General features: G+C 45.1%; 3 protein-coding genes across 3 annotated transcripts in view; all 3 read left to right on the top strand.

The window, feature by feature from the left end:
* LOC127607151 (uncharacterized) overlaps window positions 1–26,377 on the top strand; it is a 186,687-nt gene that overhangs the window by 90,966 nt on the left and 69,344 nt on the right. The gene's annotated exons all lie outside the window — the stretch shown is intronic.
* The window catches only part of LOC127607121 (uncharacterized), a 160,840-nt gene that overhangs the window by 77,894 nt on the left and 56,569 nt on the right, over window positions 1–26,377 (top strand). The window lies entirely within an intron of this gene.
* Window positions 1–26,377, top strand: part of csnk2a4 (casein kinase 2, alpha 4 polypeptide) — an 84,620-nt gene that overhangs the window by 39,396 nt on the left and 18,847 nt on the right. Inside the window, exons 8-11 of the mRNA XM_052075205.1 lie at window positions 5,268–5,378; window positions 8,873–8,974; window positions 22,273–22,373; window positions 22,755–22,903. Coding sequence (XP_051931165.1) covers window positions 5,268–5,378; window positions 8,873–8,974; window positions 22,273–22,373; window positions 22,755–22,903 — 463 coding nt within the window. The remainder of the gene's footprint in view (window positions 1–5,267; window positions 5,379–8,872; window positions 8,975–22,272; window positions 22,374–22,754; window positions 22,904–26,377) is intronic.

Here is a 26,377-nt window from a genome sequence, read left to right as displayed (position 1 = left end):
ACTTTTTACAATACCATACTGAATTCCATCTTTTTTTAAAACTTTTTTTCTTTGCGTATTTGCATCATGTTTAATTGCACACACAATATCACAACAAATTGCACTGTATCGTATCGGATCGCATTGATTTGAACTAAATGTGTATCGCGTCATATCACATCGTGAAGACGGTGAAACGTATCGCATCGTGTCGCCAAAAAATTCCATGTATCGTTTAAGTATCGCATCGCTGGTAGTACATCGAGATGTGTATCGAATCGTCCTCAGTGCTGAGATTCACATCCCTAGTGCTGAACCACCTAAAGAACGTCACTGGACCCCTGCTGGACCCTCTCCAGTTTTCCTAGCAGGCAAACAGGTCTGTGGAAGACACAGTCAACATAGGTCTGCACTACATCCTCGAGCACCTCGACAGCACAGGGACCTACGCAAGGATTCTGACTGTGGATTTCAGCTCTGCGTTCAACACCATCATCCCGGAACTGCTCACCCCCAAACTTCTCCACCTCGGTGTGTCCCCTACGATCTGCCAGTGGATCCTCAGCTTCCTGACGGGACGGACACAACAGGTGAGACTGGGAGCAACAACGTCATCAACACGCACCACCAGCACTGGAGCCCCACATGGATATGTCCTCTCTCCACTGCTCTTCTTCCTTTACACTAACGATTGCACCTCAACAAATCCAGCTGTCAAACTCATAAAGTTCGCAGAAGACACCACGGTCATCGGTCTCATCAAAGACGGCGACGAGTCTGCGTACCGCCAACAAGTGGAGCAGCTGGAGCTCTGGTGCAGCCGACACAACCTCGGGCTGAACACGCTCAAGACTGTAGAGATGATCGTGGACTTCAGGAAACATTCTTCTCCACAGTTGCCCCTCACACTATCCAACTGCCCTGTGTCAACCGTCGAGACCTTCAAGTTCCTGGGAATCACAGTCTCCCAGGACAATAAGTGGGAAGTCAACACCATCTCCATCCTGAAAAGGGCCCAGCAGAGGATGTACCTCCTGAGGCTGCTAAGGAAGCATGGCCTGCCACAGGAGGTGCTACGACAGTTCTACACGGCAGTCATCGAATCAATCCTGTGTTCTTCCATCACGGTTTGGTTTGGGGGCGCCACAAAAAAGGACAAAATCCGACTTCAACGGACAGTTAGGACGGCGGAAAAAATCATTGGCACCGACCTACCCACTCTTGAGGACTTGCACACTGCAAGAATGAAGACAAGGGCACGGAAAATCCTCCTGGATCCCCCGCACCCTGCCCACCACCTTTTCCAGCTACTCTCCCCTCAGGCAGGCGCTACAGATCCATGCGAACCAAATCCAGTAGACACTTAAACAGCTTCTTCCCTCTAGCCATTAACTCCCTAACCAGTCACTGACTTACTATTTGCATACCTATTTGTTATCTCCTTGTTTACGTTGATACTAATGCAGCGTTATACCGGAGACAAATTCCTTGTGTGTTCTACATACTTGGCCACTAAAGATGATTCTGATTCTGATTTACTTCATATTAAGAAACTACTGCACTAAAACATTAATTCATAAATGTATATCCATCCATCCATCCATCATCTACCGCTTATCCGGGGCCGGGTCGCGGGGGCAACAGCTTTAGCAGGGAAGCCCAGACTTCCCTCTCCCTAGCTACTTCTTCCAGCTCTCCCCGGGGGATCCCGAGGCGTTCCCAGGCCAGCTGGGTGACATAGTCTCTCCAGCGTGTCCTGGGTCTTCCTCTGGGTCTCCTCCCGGTGGGACATGACCGGAACACCTCACCGGGGAGGCGCTCAGGAGGCATCCGAATCAGATGCCCAAGCCACCTCATCTGGCTCCTCTCGATAAATGTATATCATATGATTTTATTTTTTTTCTCAATATAAATAACCCTACGCTGACTGTTCTACTCTTTAAATAAAAACGCTTCATTCAAGCATTCGGGAGTGCAAGGGGTTATGATGGAGGGTTGTTGCAAATCATGAAGAGCTGCCAAGTGGTATGATAGCATTGTTTATACATGTCCTCGGCTAGGTCTCAGCTTCAAAATCAGTCTTTGGTCTCTGGCCTTGGCCTCAGAGGCAAGTCCTAGGTCCTTGGCCTTGGCCTCGGAAAATTTTCCAAGTCCTTGGCCTCGGAGTCAAGTCCTTGGCCTTGGCCTCAGGTTGCCGGTCCTGGGACACAACACTGATATTACATGACCAAAACCACACAAGAATAAGTGCATGCAAATTAGGCAATGGTTAAAACACCTAAATATAAAAAGCGGCATTCCCACAATACAGTAATCCCTCGTTTATAGCGGTTAATGGAGACCAAAACCACCCGCAATAGACGAAAATCCGCAAGTAGTGACCAATTAACATATATTTTTAAAAATTGCCCCACGTGGACCGAGGACCGGCTCGAGGACCGAGGGGCAGTCCTTGGTCCTTGGCCTCGGAGTCAAGTCATTGGTCCTTGGCCTTGGGAGTCAAGTCCTTGGCCTTGGCCTCGGACTGCCGGTCCTCAGACACAATGAGAGATTAGAGCCTCAAATCCCTTTGCATAAGGACCGCAAAAATCACAAAGGAATCTAATAAATTCCATCGAAGGAAACCTGTATTTGATGGATTAACTCTGTTGTTTTAAGAGGGTCGGGTCTGCCACTGACAGTCAGTACAACGTGTAAAGATCGGCATCACAGTTGGTTGCAATCACGGTTTGTTGCGTTCGCGATCGGCAGTTTAAATAGCGTGTAAAGCCTTTCTGCAACAGTGGTGTCTTTTATTTAGTTATATTTGCACAGTCGTCACGTTTGTGCGGTCGCACTAGAATGTTTGTTTGAACCAAGTAATTTGCGTCAATAATGTCGGCACTTCACTTCCGGGTTTGCCCGTTGGGATTTGGAGTCTTTTTGCTTGATTATGTTTGCTGAATGCTTTCTCATGTTTGGAATCATTAATATTGATAATGCGTAGTTTAAAATCATGGTTGATTTCATTATTTACTATTATTGTGAAGTTGAAGGTATTATTCATTCATTCATTCATCTTCCGTACCGCTTGATCCTCACTAGGGTCGCGGGGGGTGCAGGAGCCTATCCCAGCTGTCTCCGGGCAGTTGGCGGGGGACACCCTGAATCGGTTGCCAGCCAATCGCAGGGCACACAGAGACGAACAACCATTCGCACTCACACTCACACCTAGGGACAATTTAGAGTGTTCAATCAGCCTGCCATGCATATTTTTGGAATGTGGGAGGAAACCGGAGCACCCGGAGAAAACCCACGCAGGCCCGGGGAGAACATGCAAACTCCACACAGGGAGGCCGGAGCTGGAATCGAACCCTCTGCACTGTGAAGCCGACGTGCTAACCACTGCACTACCGGGCCGCCCTTTGAAGGTATTAATTAATGTAGTATTAGTGGTAGTGGTAATAATAGTAGTACTCGGAGAATGGTTTGAGATTCAGCCATCTCGTTACCTCTGCGTCCCGCGTCCTCGACGCATCATTTTCCCACGGGACGCACAGTTCCAATGTGCGTTTTTGGGACCCAAGGAAGTTTCTCAGGCAAAACAAACACACAAAAAACTACGGTAAAGCCTGAGGATTTCACAGTAACTATCGTAACCGGTAGCGTGTCGTTTCCGTGGCGTCATTTTCACAGTACCGAAAAATAGTTTAATAATAAAAGTCACCGCACTTGAATTGACTGTGTGATCCACGCAATTTCACTGCGCCTGTATGTGTGTATGTGATGTGATGTGGTGTGTGAGTGTGTTTCTTCTAATTTACTTTCGTTTTGTTTTGTTTTCAGTGTTGGGTGGGGGTACACAACAGATGACGTTATGTGCGGATGAAAGTTTGAGATGGCGGCGAAAAAAAACTCACCAATGATATATAAGAAATGTGAATGCTTGTCTGATTTTTCGTATGAATCGTCCAAAGGGCGTATCACTAAACTCACCTGTGACGTATGCACAGAACGCGAGAGTGAAATACGACGCGAGGCAAATTGGTCATTAGTTTTGTAGGCTAATCGCTGTGAAAAATATTATGAAAGAGTATTGGTGTTTCTATAATTTACTAGTTGTAGCATGGTAACTTTATGAATAAAACATTCGTCACAAAGTGTAGTAATGCTAATGTTAACTGTTGGTAAAACTCATGATGACGTGTGTTAAATTCTTTTGTCAAATTGTTCATAGATTACACATGCATCATCTTGGGACGAGGATGTCAAGCCACATCAATACTTACCTATATTAATGATTACCAGTCAATTCATCTTTGCAGTGTGAGATTGGAAAAAATACTCTGATGATGCCACATGAGTACACCAGTTTTTGATCCATTTATTTTTTGGAATAAACCTGGAGTACACAGCTGCTGATGTAATGTTCATTGTTAATGCATAGTTTTCAAACATTGACCCTTGAAACATTATACTTTTGAGTTTCGGAATTCTTGATGATCAATATCAGTCAAAATAGAAAAATGGGTTCCCACGATGAACGTTTACGGAACCCAACATTTGTTTTCGTGGTTTCCCATTGGCTAATCCGACGGAACCGAAAAACGGTTCCCATGAATTTTCCGAAATCCTCAGGCCTGCTCCTGAATTATTTAAATTTTTGCAGCATTTGCTTATCATTGTATGTACAGTATATGATGTTGTTTGTGTTATTATCATATGCATTTGAATAAGTAGACCCTTTCAGAATTCGATTCGATTGGGACTCTCTCAATCCATAATGGCACTCATACTTTCCTGATCAGCGAGTCCCTGGGACTCACTGCCGGTAAACTGTAAAATTATCACTGAGAGATTACCGCTTTTTCTGCAGTCAGTGATTGACTTCTATGCAAAGTCATTTCTCAACTTGTGTTCCGTGCCATGCCATGCCTGTTATTGCCTATTATTGTGACTTCTGCCAAGCCCCGAAATAACAAAGTTGTGCTGTCACTATATACAGTACACAGTATTTCAATGGCTTGCACACGATGTAGACGTGTAGTTGCAGTGAAAAAGACAGTGAAATTTATTGCCGAAAGTATTTTTTGTTCATTTCACAATGAACTAACGAGCTACTGGGATTGACAGTACTACTGATTTAAAAAAAAAACCTAGACAAAAGTGTATATTTTGATATAGTGCGCATCGAACCGTAACCCTTGTATCGCATGATTTGATAAAGATACGTGTTTTGTTGCCACTCGCATATTTATGTATGTGTCACAATGTATTATTGACTGTTCAATGTATGTATCTTTCTGTAGTTACGTCTGATTGACTGGGGCCTGGCTGAATTTTACCACCCAGGACAGGAGTACAACGTCAGAGTCGCCTCACGCTATTTTAAAGGACCAGAGCTCTTGGTGGACTATCAGGTACACATGAAATTGCTAGCGTGTGAAGGAGAGCATTTCCTGGTTTTATCAATTGTGTGTAATGTATTGTGTGACTTTGGGAACAAATTCATGTGTGAGGGTGGGAGGGGGGGTCATTTTTAGGAAGCATATAGTGTGCCTTCAGAAAGTGTTTGCCTTTTTTTTGTGTGTGTGCGGAGTTTTGATGATTTTAATATTTAAGATAAGGCGGCCCGGTAGTCCAGTGGTTAGCACGTCAGCTTCACAGTGCAGAGGTACCGGGTTCGATTCCAGCTCCGGCCTCCATGTGTGGAGTTTGCATGTTCTCCCCGGGCCTGCGTGGGTTTTCTCCGGGTGCTCCGGTTTCCTCCCACATTCCAAAAACATGGCGTGCCAGGCTGATTGAATACCCTAAATTGTCCCTAGGTGTGAGTGTGAGTGCGAATGGTTGTTCGTTTCTGTGTGCCCTGCGATTGGCTGGCAACCGATTCAGGGTGTCCCCCGCCGACTGCCCGAAGACAGCTGGGATAGGCTCCAGCACCCCCCGCGACCCTAGTGAGGATTAAGCGGTTAGGAAGATGAATGAATGAATGAATATTTATAAATAAGATTGATCATAAAATGGAAAGTGGACTTCTCATTAATGACATAAGTGACCACCTGCCTGTTTTTGCAGTTTTTCATAATTATTTCGATAGAAAAGCTAAATCAACAACTCGTATAACAGAAATACGACTAAGAACCCAACGTTCAATCGATGCCTTTAAGCAAGACCTAGAAAAACAAAACTGGACCGAGGTCTACTCAAACGAAGACCCAAATACAGCGTTTGAAGTATTTCAGTCAACCATAATCTCCTTATGATAAACATTTTCCATTAACTAAAGTTTCCAAAAAGTATAAAGACCCAAGTAAGCCATGGATAACGAAAGGCATAGAAAACGCATGTAAAAAGAAAAACAATTTATATAAATTGTTTTTAAAATTCAGAACTGAAGAAGCAGAAAAAAAATATAAGACCTATAAAAATAAACTAGTAAATATTATTAGAACCAGTAAAAGAGATCATTATCATGCACTATTAGAGCAGAATAAAGGTAACACACAAGAAATATGGAAAATACTTAACCAAGTAATCAGAAATAGTCCTAAAGAAATGGATTATCCAGAGTATTTTATCAAAGGCAAAAATACTATTTTGGAAAAAACTGCAGAAATAGCAACTGAATTTAATGAGTATTTTGTCAACATCGGCAGTAACCTAGCAAAACAAATTCCTGATCCAACAGACCTGTTTGAAGTGGATAGATACGTAGAAAAAAACTCCTCCACGATGTTCCTTACTGCAGTAAAACAAGAAGTAGTATCAAATATTATAAAAACTTTTAAAAATAAAAAGTCAACTGATTGCTTTAATATTGATATGACAATAATCAAGCAGATTATAGAATATGTAGTGCGACCTTTCACACACATATGCAACCTGTCATTCAAAGCTGGTATCTTTCCATCAAAAATGAAAATTGCTAAAGTTATTCCAATCTATAAAAGTGGAGAAAAACATCTGTTTACAAATTATAGACCAATATCACTACTACCACAATTTTCAAAAATATTAGAAAAACTATTTTCTCGCAGACTTGATAGTTTTATACAAAAGCATGCGCTGTTAAGTGAGAATCAATATGGCTTCAGGGAAAAACGGACCACCTCAATGGCAGTTATGGAGTTTGTGGAAGCAATAGCCACCAATATAGACAACAAAGAATTTACTGTTGGGGTTTTCCTAGATCTAAAAAAAGCTTTTGACACAATAGATCACAGTATATTATTGAAAAAACTAGAAAGATATGGCATTAGAGGTGTAGCTTATAAATGGATAAAAAGTTATTTAGAAAACAGATATCAGTACGTGCAACTCAACAATAAAAAACGAATCAACTGAAAATCACTCACGGAGTACCTCAGGGATCAGTGCTTGGTCCAAAACTATTCATCTTATATATAAATGATATCTGCAAGGTCTCAAAACTATTTAAATGTGTCGTATTTGCTGATGATACAACTTTCTACTGTTCTGGAATAAATCTGAAACAGCTCCTGACAACCGTAGAAAACGAATTAAACAAATTAAAAAACTGGTTCGACAGAAATAAATTGTCACTTAACCTGAAAAAATCGAAGTCAATTGTTTTTGGCACAAGACCAATCAAACACCAAGCTAAAATTATGGTAAACTCAATTGAAATAGAAAGAACGTATGAAACCAAGTTTCTCGGATTAGTAATAGACTCAAAACTATGTTGGAAACCACATATCGATAACGTAAAAAGAAAAATAGCCAAGACCGTAGGGATCCTCTACAAAACCAAGGAAGTGCTAAATAAGAGATCCTTGTACACATTATACACTTCATTATTATTACCATACATGACCTACTGTGTGGAAATATGGGGAAATGCCTGCAAAACAAACACATTTATGAAGTCAGTTGTTTTTTTGTGTCTATTTGGGTTTAATAAGTCAATGTTAAAGTCACCACATATTATTCGTGTTTTCTTATCGTTGTAGTAACTGAGCATATCTGTTAGTTTTTTATTGAATGTGTCAATACATGTTCCTGGTGTCTTTTTACTGCATTTAAGTGCTTTATCTACATATATTGCAACCCCCCCTCCTTTTTTGTTTTCTCTATTAGTTGCAAACATTTCATAACCTTCTATTTCCATTTCAGTTGTTTTATCTTCATCAAGCCAAGTTTCTGATATGGCAATTACTTTAAATTTATTGAATTTAGTCAGGTATTCTTTAATTTTTGTGAAGTTTTTATAGAGACTTCTACTGTTTAAGTGTATTACCGAAAGTGCATTTTCCAATTTTATATTAGTGTTGAATTGTTCATCCAGGTAATAGTCAGAGTTTGTTACCCTTTGTTTGTTGTTGAAGAAGTTATTGTCTGGGTCCAAATTGTTCTCGGGATCGAATGGCTTATAGTCAATATCTTCAAAGGGTTGGAAGTTCATGTTTTTGGCATGTGAATTTCCCGCTCCCACACGGTCATCGATGGCTCCCTCACGGCCGTCGTTGGTTCCCTCGCTGTCGTCGCTCTCTCTCTCGCCGTCATCACTGGGTCCCTCGTGGTCACTGGCTCCCTTGCGGTCGTCGCCGACTCCCTCACGCTCGCCGTGTGTTTTGAGTGAAATGCACCTGACTTGTTTGCCATGTGACTGCATTATGCACAATGCTCCTGTTTAGATCACGGATGACGCGGATCACCACTACTGTACAGGACAATACATACATCCATTGGAAAAAGTGTTATTTGAAGCAGTTTTGACGGACAAAGCGCTAGATAAATAAATCCATAACTAAACAACTCATCGACTCTTAACTTAATTTTTGACGATCAAAATCGTCGTCATTTTGACTGGTTGACTAGTCATGCCAGCACTAAGTATATTATTCGATTACCGTAATTGTGGAGTTATTGCAGGATTGGCATCTCTGTGTTTCAGATGTATGACTACAGTCTGGATATGTGGAGCTTGGGGTGTATGCTGGCAAGCATGATCTTCAGGAAAGAGCCTTTCTTCCATGGCCATGACAACTATGACCAGGTAATCACAATTAAATGAAGCTTTGAAGCAATTGCCTTGCTTTGAAGCAATTGCCTTGCTTTTTCACTGATTGCCAAGATGAAATTGTGGATTTCAGCCATATTTTAGACTTAATAAATTCAATCTATCATAGGATTTGAATGAACTCCTACACACTAAAATTAAATATGCTTTATGTTACCCAACGATTTTCCCGGATTATGTATTAAACACACTGGTGCATATTACACAACATAGGCCTGATTGGATTTTTTTTTTCGCAGATCGGTCAATATCATTGATCATCTCTGCAAAATAAAATAATACATCTGCAGCTGTTTCCCACGTAACGGGCCGTCACTCAGGGATTTTGACGTTACCTTTCAATGTGTAACCTTTGTAATAACTTTGATTGCTGCACAGTAAGCCGCTCTGCTGCTTGTTTGGTTCTTGTGTTTCTGCTAACCGATGCAAATACAGATTTCTTTTGTGGTATGATTTTGCAAATACAGTGCCTCAAACAACTTGAAATATCAACCGTATCTTTAGCTGGGTTTCTAATACCCTCAGAAATGCGCAAAATGCAAATTGTGAGAGCAAACTAGAAATGGAAAGAAAAATTATACACAAAAAAAATAACTTTGGCAGTTCGCAAAAATATATCAATATAGAAGTACATGTCAAGATGCTAGTATCTCAAACAATGTAATGGAAAAACACATTACCGGCTACCGTTATGCGCATCTTTGTTTTGATACTCTGCTAAATATACAATGCCCTTTCCTCAATTTGAAAGGAAGTACCTTTTCATCCCTCCATGAACCGATGGTTTCTACCACAAAGGTGAAAGAAATGTGTTGAAAAGATGAAGAGCAGCTTTGGAAATTTTTAGGGAGCGCTTGTGTCACGTGCTCAAAAGGAAAATGCTAATTGGACAAAAAGGAGATCTGATTCTGCAATGGATTTCTCATCCTCAAGTACCAGAATGTTGGTCACACAAACTGATTTTGCGCATTTGCAGTCAGAATTTTTAGTTGGGAAACTGAATGTGAAAAGTCAGCAAACTGAATCTGTGTGGAAAAGATTTGATTTTTTTTTGTAAATCTGATGTGAAAAAAGTACAGAATTGGATTTTCAGTGCACTTATTCAAGTTGAGCGATTCAAATTATTCCCATCCAGAGGTACAACAGTGAATGTGGCAATTTTGGAAGCTCCCTCAAATGCGCACACACAGTATATGACAGTGTCAATATCCTGAGGCAAATCTTTTATTTACTTACATGATCATTTTTTAACCGACATTACATGTGACGGCAGACGCACTGCACACCAATGTTACGGTCCGACTGGCTTCCAGATTAACTGGCTCCCGATTCCAGCTATGACCATTGTCTGCAGATTCATCACAAACTACATTGAAATTGGGCAACTGCATAACTGTTCAATTCTTCAAAAAACAAAACGCCTTGTTGACAACTCTCGACTGGCTGCGAGAAATTGTAAACATAGTAAAAAGTAAAACCATCAAGGAAGGGAGAAGTATGTGAACCCATGACATGAAGGAATAAAAGCAGCACATTCGGGCGATTGCTCTACCCCTTATGCCATGAGCTGGCACACTTTCACTGGTGCAAAATTTGTACCCTCGAATCTAAAGAAGTTCCCCGGCGAGAGCACGAGTAATCTGGTGCTCAACGTCGCCCATGTCAACTGGCTGTTCGGAAGCAACTTGACATAGTTGTGATTGTGTTGTTTTCACCTTACTTTAAGTTCATAGCTGACACTCCCACAGACTCACCTGCTCCAAAAACCACAAGCGAGGAAGTGCACTGTCCAACCAGTTGCACTGTTCGACAGGAAGTGTTGGAGTATATTTGAAAATAAAAACAAATACATTTTCAGGCCACCTTATGAAACATACATTAACCGTGCTGACTAATGGCACTTTTTCCCCTTTTGTGAGATGATCAGGCAACATAACCTCATCAAACCATCAATGTTCCCTCTAATTTTTTATGTCTGGGCAAACAGACAAGCTCCCTGAGCACACCGAGGACCACTGTGACGGACATTAGAAGTGTTCGCTGTGGCCACACACGAGTATCACACCTGGGATCATAGAAAGTTAATGGCTTATTAAAATAATAAAATGACAACAGCAATTTCCATAAGTTTACTTTTAATATAACTAATTTGGACCACTTGAAGTGAAATATACAAAACTCATTCATTGTTCGTGAGAGTCCAACTTTGGCTTTGGTCGGTGAGGTCCAGTTTTGGCCTGGATGAGGGTCTTTCAAGAAATGAGACATACACACCTTTCAGACGTAACATTTTGTTCACATTAAAACATTCACATTTTCCACAATGATGTGGGCTGTATCTCGTGATCGTGTCTTTTATTAGAATTTCGAAAGAATATAATTTATTGCTTAATATCCATAAATAAAACATCTTAATAAATGTCACCAGAATATTCACAGATTTGACTTTGACCTTAGTTTTCACGTTTGTCCTTCTCACTTCTCCAATAGTTGTACACTTGAGTATTCCAACAGCATTCAAATGACTATTCTGCTGAATGTGTCGCTTGAGGTAGTCCAGCTTCCATTTAGTCCATATTTTCCATTGGAAAATTCGCTTACAACTTTAGCTTCGCTGCATGTTTTGCAGAGCAGACCTCTCACTTGAAAAAGAAAAAAAATCTCACCCACTTTCACCGCTTGTTCTCCTATTTCATTTGTTCATTAATGTGCACTGTCCCAATGAAATAAGAAAAAAATTGCACATACCATTCCAACCTAGAAGAACCACAGTTCACTTTTATTTTGGTTTGGGGAGTCGATGTATCACGTTCACTTCCCGGTCGTTTCACCGTGATAAAGGATTAGCATTAGCGTCACTTATCGCCGCCACACTGTTATTGTTATGGAGCATAGAACATGCGTAAGTACCGTCAATGCATGGCTGCATAGCGTTATTGCATTGTATCGTATGATTGGCTGGACACCTGTCACTCACTGACTTACACAGCAAAATGCCATCCATCCATCCATCCATCATCTACCGCTTATCCGGGGCCGGGTCATGGGGGCAACAGCTTTAGCAGGGAAGCCCAGACTTCCCTCTCCCTAGCTACTTCTTCCAGCTCTCCCCGGGGGATCCCGAGACGTACCCGGGCCAGCTGGGTGACATAGTCTCTCCAGCGTGTCCTGGGTCTTCCCCGGGGTCTCCTCCCGGTGGGACATGCCCCAGGGAGGCGCTCAGGAGGCATCCGAATCAGATGCCCAAGACACCTCATCTGGCTCCTCTCGATGTGGAGGAGAAGCGGCTCGACTCTGAGCCCCTCCCGGATGACCGAGCTTCTCACCTTATCTCTAAGAGAGAGCCCGGACACCCTGCGGAGAAAACTCATTTCGGCCGCTTGTATCCGGGATCCCGTTCTTTCAGTCACGACCCATAGCTCGGGACCATCGATGAGGGTTGGGACGTAGATCGACCGGTAAATTGAGAGCTTCGCCCTTTGGCTCAGCTCCTTCTTCACCACGACAGACCGATACAACGTCCGCATCACAGCAGATGCTGCACCGATCCGCCTGTCGATCTCCCGCTCTCTCCTGCCCCCACTCGTGAACAAGACCCCAAGATACTTGAACTCCCCCACTTGGGGCAAGATCTCGGAGGGGGCACTCCACCCTTTTCCGACTGACGACCATGGTTTCAGATTTGGAGGTGCTGATTTTCATCCCAACCGCTTCACACTCTGCTGCGAAATGCTCCAGTAAGAGTTGGAGAGCCCCGTTTGAAAGAGCCAACAGCACCACATCATCTGCAAAAAGCAGGGATGCAATACTGAGGCCCCCAAAACGGACCCCCTCAACGCTTCGGCTGCACCTAGAAATTCTGTCCATAAAAGTTATGAACAGAATCTGCGACAAAGGGCAGCCTTGGCGGAGTCCTACCCCCACTGGAAACGATTCCGACTTACTGCCGGCAATGCGAACCAAACTCTGACATCGGTGGTATAGTGACCGATCAGCCCGTATCAGGGGGTTCGGTATCCCATACCCTCGAAGCACCCCCCACAGAACTCCCCGAGGGACACGGTCAAACGCCTTCTCCAAGTCCACAAAACACATGTAGACTGGTTGGGCGAATTCCCACATACCCTCGAGGACCCTGCTAAGGGTGTAGAGCTGGTCCACTGTTCCACGGCCGGGACGAAAACCACACTGCTCCTCCTCAATCTGAGGCTCGACATCCTGACGGACCCTCCTCACCCCCAGCACCCCTGAATAGACCTTACCAGGGAGGCTGAGGAGTGTGATCCCTCTGTAGTTGGAACACACCCTCCGGTCCCCCTTTTTAAAAAGAGGGACTACCACCCCGGTCTGGCAATCCAGAGGCACTCTCCCTGTTGACCACGCGATGTTGCAGAGGCGTGTCAACCAGGACAGCCCCACAACATCCAGAGCCTTGAGGAACTCCGGGCGGATCTCATCCACCCCTGGGGCCTTGCCACCGAGGAGCTTTTTAACCACATCGGTGACTTCAGCCACAGAGATAGGAGAGCCCACCTCAGAGTCCCCAGGCTCTGCTTCCTCTAAGGAAGGCGTGTTGGTGGAGTTGAGGAGGTCTTCGAAGTACTCTGCCCACTGGTTCACAATGTCCCGAGTCGAAGTCAGCAGCGCCCCATCCCCACTGTACACAGTGTTAGTGGTGCACTGCTTCCCCCTCCTGAGACGTCGGATGGTGGACCAGAATTTCCTCGAAGCCGTCCGGAAGTCGGCTTCCATGGCCTCACCGAACTCTTCCCACGCTCGGGTTTTTGCCTCGGCGACCACCGAAGCTGCGTTCCGCTCGGCCTGTCGATACCCGTCAGCTGCCTCTGGGGTCCCACAGGCCATAAAGGCTCGATAGGACTCCTTCTTCAGCTTGAGGGCATCCCTTACCGCTGGTGTCCACCAGCGAGTACGGGAGTGCCGCCACGACAGGCACCAACCACCTTACGGCCACAACTCAGATTGGCCGCCTCAACAATAGAGGCACGGAACATGGTCCACTTGGGCTCAATGTCCCCCGCCTCCCCCGGAACATGGGAAAAGCTCTGTCGGAGGTGGGAGTTGAAACTCCTTCTGACAGGGGATTCCGCAAGACGCTCCCAACAAACCCTCTGTCACGTTGTGCCCGAAGCGATAGAATGATCGCTTCGTGCACAACAAAATAAGGAAGTGGATTCCCGAAATAGCAGACACAGAAAAGGTTTGTCAGAGAACAAACGAGGTTTAATACAAAAACACAAAATACCCGTCCGGGAGCAACAACAAAAAGCGCTGGTCAAAAATAAGGACCAGGAATAAATTAAGGAGGTAACAGAAAACGCTTGCGGGAAAAATAGCAAGGAGAATGAATTGGCAACCGTAGAAATACACACGAGCGGATATAAAGACGCGCAATTACAGCCACAAGGCTTCAAGGCAACGAATGGAATTAGTAGTAAGCGAGAGAATTGGCACGGCGTGGAATTCTCCGGCAGTGAGTAGACTGCCAGAGCCTTCAAATAAAGGCTGAGTAATTAGTCCCCAATGGGTGACAGGTGTGTAGGTGGCAACAGGGCCTGCCCCCTGCTGGCAAACACGGGACGTGACACCCTCACAATACGTTTGGGTCTGCCAGGACGGACCGGCATCTTCCCCCACCATCGGAGCCTACTCACCACCAGGTGGTGATCAGTTGACAGCTCCGCCCCTCTCTTCACCCGAGTGTCCAGAACATGCGGCCGCAAATCCTATGATACAACTACGAAGTCGATCATCGAACTGCGGCTTAGGGTGTCCTGGTGCCAAGTGCACATATGGACACCCTTATGTTTGAACAAGGTGTTCGTTATGGACAATCTGTGACGAGCACAGAAGTCCAATAACTAAACACCACTCGGGTTCTGATCGGGGGGGGCCGTTCCTCCCAATCACGCCGCTCCAGGTCTCACTGTCATTGCCCACGTGAGCATTGAAGTCCCCCAGCAGAACAAGGGAGTCCCCAGCAGGAGTACTCTCCAGCACACCCTCCAAGGACTCCAAAAAGGGTTGGTATGCTGACCTGCTGTTTGGTGCATATGCACAAATAACAGTCAGGACCCATCCACCCACCCGAAGGCGGAGGGAGGCAACCCTCTCGTCTACCGGTGTGAACCCCAATGTACAGGCACTGAGCCGTGGGGCAATGAGTATGCCCACACCTGCTGTGCGCCTTTCACCGTGAGCAACTCCAGAGTGGAAGAGAGTCCAACCCCTCTCGAGAGAACTGGTACCAGAACCCAGGCTGTGTGTGGAGGCAAGTCCGACTATATCCAGTCGGAAATTCTCTGCCTCACACACCAGCTCGGGCTCCTTCCCTGCCAGAGAGGTGACATTCCATGTCCCAAGAGCTAGTTTCTGCAGCTGAGGATCGGACCGCCAGGGCCCCGCCTTTGGCTGTCGCCCAGCTCACATTGCACCCGACCCCTTTGGCCCCTCTCATGGGTGGGAAGGGGGACCCACGTTGCCTCTTCGGGCTCTGCCCGGCTGGGCCCCATGGGTGTAGGCCCGGCCACCAGGCGCTTGCCAACGAGCCCCACCTCCAGGCCTGGCTCCAGAGGGGGGCCCCGGTGACCCGCGTCCGGGCAAGGGAAACTTCGATCCATTTATTTTAATCTTCATCAGGGCTCTTTGAGCCGTGCTTTGTCTGGCCCCTCACCTAGAACCTGTTTGCCATGGGTGACCCTGCCAGGGGCATAAAAGCCCCAGACAACTTAGCTCCTAGGATCATTGGGACACACAAACCCCTCCACCACGGTAAGGTGACGACTCACGGAGGGGCACAGCAAAATGATGCAGAAAAAAAATGTTATACCGTATATTTAATTCATTTGAAGTGCGTTCACTGCGCTGGATAGGTTTTGTGCGACCAGTGCGCAGTTGCGCAGCTTAGAGGTAACATTGCTCACAGTTGTAAAGTAGGGACTCTCAGGTGCATGAATGGCGCTTTATACTAACCAAATTTTCCACTTTTCGTGACGATCCGGCAGCATAACCAGTGTGACGTAATGATGTTTAAACCACCCGTTTTATTCAGTTACTCCATAAGACATATATGCACCTGCTCCTGAGATCAGTACAAGCATAACCCTCATTTACTTATTTTATTTGCTTTCCTCTGACTTACTTGACCAAGTTACTTATTGTCAGACCCAATTTTTAACTATAGTGGCTGCTACATAAATGATAAAAACCGTAGCATATCAATTTGTACCGTATGAATGAAACAGTCTGCTAAATGCATGTTGTACTGCAATTTGCCTTATGTTTCTAATGTTGCCGGCCCATTCATTAAGTGACTGAATATGAACAATAAGGCAAACACAGTCAATTATCTGAGATAGACTGTGATACTTGTAAGTCCATCATTTGCTATAGTTCATGATTACAAAAACTGTTTTCTGTTTGTTTTCAAATGCGTACCGTTGACTTTTCAAAAACACAAATTCAAAAATTTAATCAAGTCAAATTTATTTATATAATCTGTAGCGACAACTTTTGTCAGTACGTCAGCAGGGTATGAAGATTCCCGACTCGTGCCTTTCTCCGATGGGCTTTTCCATTCAACAACGACGACAACAAAAACACGGGGCCATCGTAGTTCATCCAAAAAAAGGATTCACTTTAATTTCTTCTTGAACATAAATTAAGGCTTTACAAAAATATGACAAACATAACTTGGTCGTGTAAAGTTAGCCCACGAACACGATACTAAACTTAAACGAAACACGTCGTAACACGTTAACACGTTTTTAAGTACAGTAACATGTTTTAAACAGAAAAGTTGTTGTTCCATGCCTTACTGCCTTCCTAATGCTGCTTACTACTACAACCTAATGCTGGCTTTTTAACAGTCTAAAGACAGGACAACTAATGGAGCCCAGATATCTTAACATTCTTAATAAATTTACTGTAGGTAAAATAGCAATAAAATAAAACATCAAATACACGCCAAACAGCTTGCACCTATTCAAATCCAATAATCCAATGGTGAACAAATAGCTAAATATATAATTTAACCAAAATTTCCTGATAGCTCTAACACAGGGGTGCCCAAACCTTTTGGACCGAAGATCTACTTTTCGATCAACTAACCTCCCGGGATCTACCCTTACCGGCACGCACGCGCACACACACACGCACACATGCACGCCATGATGAGAAACAGCCTGAAACGGAGGCATGCGATGCACTTTTGCAGCCTGTTAACCGGTGAATTGTACACCAAGCAAACTCTGAATGAGAATAATGACGATAAAAGATAGAGCGCAACAGCTCTGATTACAAGCTGCAATTTGCAGACTGCTGAGCGCAAACAACTTCCGGTGACGTAATCACGCGCCACCATAAATTCAAGATTTACCTGCTTTATTTTATTTTTAAAACATTTTTTGGTGAAAATGAGACTGATAGGATGATTAGGGTGCAGCATACATTAACACAAAACATATATATTACTAACATGTACAAAGACACACAAATGCTTTTTTTTTTTTTTTCTCTCTCCTCGACACTCCTCGGATCTACTTGGGACCTGTCTTAGATCTACCGGTAGATCAGGATCTACCTAATGGGCACCCCTGCAACATAATCCTTTATCAGAGAAGAATCTAAAAGGACTTCACAATTCCACAACGGCATCCCCTGATCTTAACCCCCTAGAGCAGTGGTTCTTCACCTGGATTCGATCAAAGCCCAGGGGTTCGGTGAATCTGTCTCAGGGGTTCGACAGAGCTTCTGCCATGGAGGTTAAGATACATCCGACTCAACATGTCAATTAGTTATGACACGCCCGCTTGGTCATCACTGGCTGCAGATGATCACATTACATTGCTTGTCCAATCAGTGCTGCGGGAAATTTACTTCACTCAGTAGTCAACGTGTGACTATTGTGATAGTACGTCGTGTGATTTATTTAGAATGTTGTAATACATGTGTGTACATACATCTACTGATGCCTAGTCTGGACACATCATCAGTGATGTTCCTGGATTCACTGGACGTTTCGGGTCTTTCAACTATCAGACGCCCTCCTCCAGGTGACCCAGCCGGGGTTGATCAAGTCCCGGCTTGTGTCCAGACAGCTAGCTAGCTACCATGACTCCATGGATCTCCTCTTTTGAGCCACAGCCATCTTGAGGCTCTTTCTGCCGCTTCAGTGGTATTGCGGATGGCTCTCCTTTTCCTCTCTCCATCGATGCCTAAACTACAGTAGGCTCTGGCCAAGGAACGGGCTGCAAATCCTCTGCAACCAACCTCCACAGGGAAACACCTTGCTCTCCAACCAGCCAGCTGGCAGTCGCTGACCAGTCCTGCGTACTTGGAGAGCTTCCTCTCAAAGGCTTCTTCCAAGCGATCTTCCCACGGCACTGTCAGCTCCAGCAGCACTGCTTGTTTGGTGGACTCCGATACGAGGACAATGTCAGGTCGTAGGGTGGTAACTGCAATATGGCTGGGGAACTTCAGCTTTTTTTCGAGATCCACCAACAACTGCCAGTCTCTTGCAGATGTCAGGATGCCTGCAGATGATGTTCTGCTGGCCGCGGTAGGCTTGTCCCCAGCTCTGACAAAGGCGATGGTTTTATTGGAGGGGCGGAACTGTTTAGCCCATGCCAGCCCTGCGGTAATGGCTTCCGCGATAGTCTTAAGGACTTGATCATGCCTCCACCTGTACCGTCCATCTCCAAGTGCCCTTGTGCAGCCACTGAGGATGTGTTCCAGGGTTCCTCGCTTGGAGCACAGTGGGCACGCCGGTGTCTCTGCTATGCCCCATGTGTGCAGATTTGATGGGCTTGGGAGCACATCATAAACTGCCTGGATGAGGAATTTAATGCGTTGAGGCTCTGCTTTCCAAAGCTCTGCCCAGGTCACTTTCCTCTCAACTGCGTTCTCCCATCTTGTCCAAGCACCCTGTTGTTTCATTCCCACAGCCTTGCAGGTTCTTGTGTCCTCCACTGCTGCTCTCACCTCGTCCTGGACAAGACGTCGGCCCTCCTTCCCCTTGGTGTTCAGCTGGGGAGATGGAAAGGATCCTAGCCCAGCTCGACCTCGTGTGACCACTCCAGTCAAGCACCTGTGCCGGAGCCTTGCATCTGCCTCTTCAACCGCTTCCTCTGCCCTCCATTTCCTGCCAGTCCTCACTTGGATCCCAGCCTTAGCCACCTTCGGATCTCTTGAGTCCCTGTATTGAACCACTTCTCTGGCTCTGGTGACCTTAAATTCCTCCTCCAAGGATTTGAAGGGCAGTTGCAGTTTGTTGCTGTTTCCGTAGAGAGCGATGCTGCTCAGGCTCTTTGGAAGTCCTAGCCATCTCCGGAGGTGGCTGCTGACCTTCCTCTCTAAGGTCTCAACTGTCGAGATGGGGACGGAGTAGACCAGGAGGGGCCACAGGATCCTGGGAAGAATGCCGTGCTGGTATACCCAGGCTTTAAACTTCCCCGGTAGGCCTGACTTGTCCACTGATTTCAGCCAGCCATCCAACTCCGTGCATGTCGACTGGATAGATTTTGTGTCTCTCAGAGAGCAGTCGAAAACCTTCCCTAGGCTCTTGACCGGCTTCTCTGAGATTGATGGAATGGCTGTGCCTGAGATGGTGAACCGGAACTTGTTTTCCACCTTCCCTTTCCTTAGCACCATAGATCTTGATTTGGCGGGTTTGAAACGCATCCGGGCCCATGCCACCAGCTTTTCAAGACCCTTCAGAATCCACCGGCAGCCTGGGACTGATTCTGTCGTGACTGTGAGGTCATCCATGAATGCCCTGATGGGTGGTTGCCGTTGTCCGGAGTTCGTGCGGGGCCCTCTGCACTCTGGCTCAGCAGATTTTGTGAGCATGTTCATGGCTAGCGAGAACAGTGTCACAGAGATAGTACACCCTGTGATGATGCCGATCTCCACCTTGTGCCAACTGGATGTCATTGCTCCTGAAGAGATCCTCATCCTGAAATTGCTGTAATAATCAACGATGAGATCTCTGCATCTACTGGGTACATGATGCTTTGTCAGAGTGAGCTGGACGAGCTTGTGTGGTATGGAGCCGAATGCATTTGCCAGGTCAAGCCACAGCACTGATAGGTTACCTTTGTTCTCTCTGGCCTCCCGAATAAGCTGTGTGACCACACCGGTATGTTCCAAACATCCTGAAATTCCTGAGATGCCACCTTTCTGGACGGATGTATCGATGTAGGAGTTCTTTGCCAGGTAGGTACACAGCCGCTTGGAAACAGCACTGAAGAAAACCTTTGCCTCAACACACAGCAGGGAGATGATGCGGAACTGGTCTAGCTGAGTGGAGTTTTCCTCCTTCGGGATCCATACCCCTTCAGCCATTCTCCATTGTTCAGGGATCCTTCCCCTTCTCCAGAAGACTCGCAGGATTGTCCACAGACGCAGCAGGAGTTTGGGACAGTTCTTGTACACTTTGTATGAAGTGCCACTCGGTCCTGGAGCAGAGCTCGCCCTTGCTCTGCGGACAACCTCCCTGACTTCCTTTAGCTGCAGCTCCGACATGTCGAACTGCTCTTCAGGTTCAGGGGGGTCTATGAGGATGTTGCATTCTCCCAGCCCCTGCTCTCTTGCGGGGTCGCTGTACGTCTGTTTCAGATGTTGGTTTATGAATTCCTGCGAGGAGACCAGCTTGCCACTCCGCTTCTGCCCCAGCAAATCCTTCGTGAACTTGAAGGGGTTAGCGATGAAAGCAGCACGCTTCCGTGCCCTCTCGCGTCGCCGCCTCCGGTGCCACTCTGCACGGCGGAGAACTCTAATCTTTTTCCGTAGGATGCACATTAGCTGGGCCAGGCCAGTACGTTCCTCTTGTCCTGCCGCCTTGTACTGGGACTTCAGCGTTTTCATCTCCTGCCTAATGTTGTGGATCCTTACCGCTCTTTGATTCTTTGCATATGTTGTTCCCGGGCTTTTCTTCTCCTCCTCGCCAAACCTTTCTGCTGCGAAGCTGACAATGACTGCTGTCATAGCTTGTAGCTTCCCGTCGGCGTGTCCCTTCGCCATAGCCTCCAGAATTTGGTCGACATCGTCGTCGAATTGCTTCCAGAGAGAGGTCATGCTAGCTGCAGGCCATTTGATCCGCCTCGTTTCAGACTTGATGCTCGAGGGATTAGTTTGCAACACGTGGAGGTTCTGGGCACTGTGGGGTGACTCCGGGCCTGGCACCTCCTGCGTCTCACCAGGTGTAACACCTGTGCGTTGTGTTGTTTCTGCTCCCAACGGGCACTTCATCCTCGCTCGGTGGAACTTCAAGCCATGGATGTTCTTGCAGACTTTGCCGCATGTACACGTTTTAATCAAAGTCGATTGTCCATTGCCTGGGTCTGTAGCCGTTGTGTCCGTCCGACTGGGGTGCTCATCCTCCCCCCCTCTCGGGCACCCCTGGGGGTATTTTTCCATTGAGTTCATCGTAGCTTGGTTGGGTCCCTCCTCTCAGAGGATGCAGATTGGGTTGCTGACCCGTTCTGCCCCGGTTGCCGTCTCTCCGGGCTGTCACTGACTATCCAGTCGTCACCACGCTCTTCATGGTTGTCATCCAGTCTTTCCTGGCTGTCACTGATCTCTCAGGGTATTCGCAACTAACTATGAACTATGTCGAGCAAAAAAAGAAAGTGGCCGGACCAATATGGACATTCACATGTATCACAGAACGTGATGGGACTCAGTATCCTATCTGCATCATTTGTCATGCCAAGTTGAGCAACTCGAGTCTCGGATTGTAATGAAGGGTTCAATGAATGTGCATATTAACTGGTTGGGTTCCGCACCTCTCTAACAAGGTTAAGACTCAAAAGAACCCAATCAAGCGAAAAGAGACGAGGCCAGAGATGCGGGATTAATCCCTCTTCTAGGTTGACCAGGCTGCAATGGATGCCGAGTGGCAACAACTTACACACAATGCAATATTGAAAAATGCTAACTAACTACAATAGTGTCAAAGTTATGTTATTTATAATATTTGTTAGTTATTATTATTTAAAAAAAGATACATATAAAGCACGGACCATAGAACTAAAATGGAACATAAGTGAATGTGTTCTTCCTTTTTTTTTGTCTGTTGTTTTAGTCTTCACTTGCAGAGAACGGCCTGCAGGGGGTGGTACTGCTGTGCATCACTTGCCTACCTGACCCCATGTCTCTCAATGTCTTATTCAAAAAATTGGGAGTTCCTGTCTATATTTTATTGCTGCTACTCTCTGCACAAACTGTAACTGAGAGGCCTGTTTGTTGTTGTTCAGCTGGTCAGAATAGCCAAGGTTTTGGGAACAGAAGATCTATATGACTACGTTGACAAGTACAACATTGAGCTCGAACCCCGCTTCAACGATATACTTGGAAGGTAAAGGTGCTACTCAAGTCGCTGCAAATTTCACTTTGAAAAAAAAAAATTAAAAACAATTTGGAGTTTAAAGGGGAATTCAACTCCAAAATCTTATTTATAGTTTGTTCTATGCGGCCCCACTAATCTAAATACATTATTCTGATGAATATTGAAAATGGGTGGATTTTGATATTTAATATATGTTCCCCAAACGCAGTACTGTATGAGTCAGAATACCATGCTTATACTAGTGGGGCCGCACAGAACATATTGTAAAGATTTTTTTTTTAGTTGACTTGCCCTTTTTCTCTAGCCTCAGGTCCTGCGATAACTGAATATCAATTCTCTATACATCAAGTACATTTTATATGTGGTATGAAATTTTTGTTTGTCTACCAGGCATTCTCGGAAGCGGTGGGAACGCTTTGTCCACAGCGAAAACCAGCATCTGGTCAGCCCAGAGGCTCTGGATTTCCTTGATAAACTGTTGCGCTACGATCACCAAGCCCGTCTAACTGCTCGTGAGGCCATGGATCACCCCTACTTCTGTAAGCACTCACATGCAGTGAAGAGTTAAATTAGTAATGTGAATTGCCTTGTAGTCCTTTTCTCTCAGTGTTGTCCCTGCAACATTGATGGTACAACATTGATTTAGTGCACTGTTAGCAAAAAAAAAAGTGCTGCAGAGGGTTTGATCACCAGGGTATTTTGATTTTGTGAGTTGAACACCCGACACCCATGTGGTAAAAGTGTTTGCTCTCTTCCTGATTTTTTTTCTCTTTTTGCATGTTTGTCAAGAGGTGTCAAATTATCGCATTAATTGCCATTAATTAATTAGAGTATATTTAGCACTTTTTTTGTATCGTGTTAATCTAAATTTAATCTCTACCTTTATTCAAGTCAACAGTATTTATAGAGCACTTTCAAACAGCCATCGCTGCATACAAAGCGCTGTACATGGAGCGATTTAACATACACAATAAACAGTAAGACGAATCGGTAATAAAGGTGGTAGAAAGCACCGAGCAGTAAAATCAAGAACAAATCTAAGTCATGCTGAGTCGAATGCCAAAGAATACAAGTGAGTTTTGAGGAGGGCTTTAAAGATGGGCAGCGAGGAGGCTTGCCGAATGTTCAGTGGGAGGTCATTCCTGAGAGAGGGACTAGCAACATTTATTTATTTATTATTTATTTATTGTTTCTATGGGTGGGTTGCCTTTTTCGATTAGCCCTTTTTATGTCTTGGCTTCCTGTGTTGGAGTTGTTGAGGGTGGGGAAACATCTCTCAGTCACAGCCTGAGGCGGACATTGGTTGGCTGGCATTATGTTGGGCTTGTTTAGCCGAAGCTGATAGGCTCCCGAGTTAGGTGGGCTGAGTAAGCAGCGGTGAGGAGTGGAGAGGTGAATGTGGAGCAGCATTTGAGAGTTCTCGGTGATAAATGAATGAATGGAACATTTACATTCCAAAAACGCCCTGACAACACAATTGATAAAGATAGAATGTTGTGTCTAATTTGTAAGGAGTTTGCGTACCACCAAAGCAGCTCAAATTTAGCCTCCTACATCAATGTAAATCACCCAGTTGCGAGTGCACGTTAGCACCAAAGGTGTTTGCTATATAGCGAGCTAACTAAACTCGAGAACACCCCACGTATGAGGCATGGTTGATGTGTCCTCTATAGACTACGAGAAGTGATTGATGTTTATTTCAACGCTTTTAGTTTGTCATGATGAACAGTGTTATTTCTAAAATGCGAATTTACAGCACTGTGATTAAAGGGTCTGTTTCATTTATTATTTGAAGCAAGTTCAGTGTTGAGTACTTGCATTGATCAGAAAATTGTTCTTACTGTTTTTGATATGTTAACCTAAGCACTTTTGAAGTGCTTAGGTTTTTTATTTTTATTTTGTAATTCTTTTGGAGATTTAAAAAAAAACTGTGATATTCCCTCTCGTGCTCAAAACTAAAGGTTGCAATATAGATTAATTTCATTAATCATAGGCCTAATTAATTAATCACCCATTTTTTAATCGCTTGACAGCACTATGTTTGTCATCATCAAACAAAATTAAATATTAGTCAGCACAGGTAAACAAAATGCAGTTTTAAAATGAAGCTTTTTACTTGTTAAGTGGGAAAACTCAAACCTGCATTCTCCTGTATGAAATGGTGATTGCATGTCCTGTTAAAACATAACTGTGGTGTATTATACTTGAATTATATTCCTCTAGCCCAGGGATCGGGAACCTTTTTGACTAAGAGCCATAAACGCAAACTATTTGGAAATGTATTTCAGTGAGAGCCAGAAATATATATCTATATTTATACAGTAAATACTGTATAGATATATATAAAAAAAATCCTCGTCTCACCCCTCGGGTGGTGTCCGTCCCTCATTCAGCCCGGGTCCTCTACCAGAGGCCAGGAAGCTTGAGGGTTCTGCGCAGTATCCTTGCTGTTCCCAGCACTGCACATTGCTGGACTAAGATGTCCGATGTTGTTCCCGGGATCTGTTGCAACCACTCATCTAGCTTGGGGGTCACTGCCCCGAGTGCTCCGACCACCACAGGCACGTCTGTCACCTTTACCTTCCAGGCTCTCTCCAGCTCCTCTCTGAGCCCATGGTATTTCTCGAGTTTCTCGTGCTCCTTCTTTCTGATGTTTCCATTACTTGGGACTGCTACATCCACTACAACGGCTTTCCTCTGCTCTTTATCTATGATCACGATATCTGTTTGGTTCGCAATTACCATCTTGTCAGTCTGGATCTGGAAGTCCCACAGGATCTTCGCTCTGTCATTCTCCACCATGTTTCGGTAGACTATGCCAGCCACCTGGTTATGGCGTTCCATGTAGGCTTTCCCTGCCAGGATCTTACAACCTGCAGTTATGTGTTGGATTGTCTCAGGTGCCTCTTTGCAGAACCTACACCTTGGGTCTTGTCTGGTGTGGTATATCTGGGCCTCAATGGCTCTGGTGCTCAGGGCCTGCTCCTGAGCAGCCAGGATGAGTGCTTCTGTGCTATCCTTCAGGCCAGCCCTCTCTATCTACTGATAGGACTTCTTGAGATCAGCCACTTCGGTTATGGTCCGGTGGTACTTCCCGTGTAGGGGCTTGTCCTCCCATGATGGTCCCTCTTCCAGCTCCTCATCCTCTGTTCCCCATTGTCTGAGATATGGGGATATATATATATATATATATATATATATATATATATATATATATATATATAATCCTCATCTCACCCCTCGGGTGGTGTCCGTCCCTCATTCAGCTCGGGTATATATATATATATATATATATATATATATATATATATATATATATATGGGACTCACCCAGGATGGCTAACCGAAGGGCGAACAATCCTGATCATGAAGGATCCCTCAAAGGGTGCAGTCCCATCCAACTATCGCCCAATAACCTGTCTCTCCACAACATGGAAGCTCATGTCAGGCATCATTGCGGCTAAGATAAGTGGACACATGGATCAATACATGAGCGAAGCACAGAAGGGCATTGGTAGAGATACCAGAGGAGCCAAACATCAGCTCCTGGTTGACAGAGCAGTCGCACAAGACTGCAGGTCCCGACGTACCAACCTGTGCACAGCCTGGATTGATTACTCGATGCCACATACATGGATCACTGAATGCTTGGAGTTGTATAAGGTGAACAGGACCCTAAGAGCCTTCGTCGCGAACTCGATGAGGATGTGGAAAACCACACTTGAAGCCAATGGCAAGCCACTTACACAAGTGTCCATCAAATGTGGCATATACCAAGGTGATGCACTCTCCCCACTGCTCTTCTGCATAGGACTGAACCCCCTAAGCCAAGTAATCACCAAGACAGACTATGGATACCACCACAGAAATGGAGCTACAATCAGTCACCTCCTCTACATGGATGACATAAAGCTGTATGCTAAGAGCGAAAGGGACATAGATAGACTCCCTGATCCACACGACCAGGATTTACAGCAGCGACATCGGGATGTCATTCGGGCTTGAGAAATGTA

Source organism: Hippocampus zosterae, chromosome 9 (assembly GCF_025434085.1).
Source record: "Hippocampus zosterae strain Florida chromosome 9, ASM2543408v3, whole genome shotgun sequence".
Classification (NCBI taxonomy): domain Eukaryota; kingdom Metazoa; phylum Chordata; class Actinopteri; order Syngnathiformes; family Syngnathidae; genus Hippocampus; species Hippocampus zosterae.
This window is presented reverse-complemented; position numbering and strand designations above follow the sequence as displayed.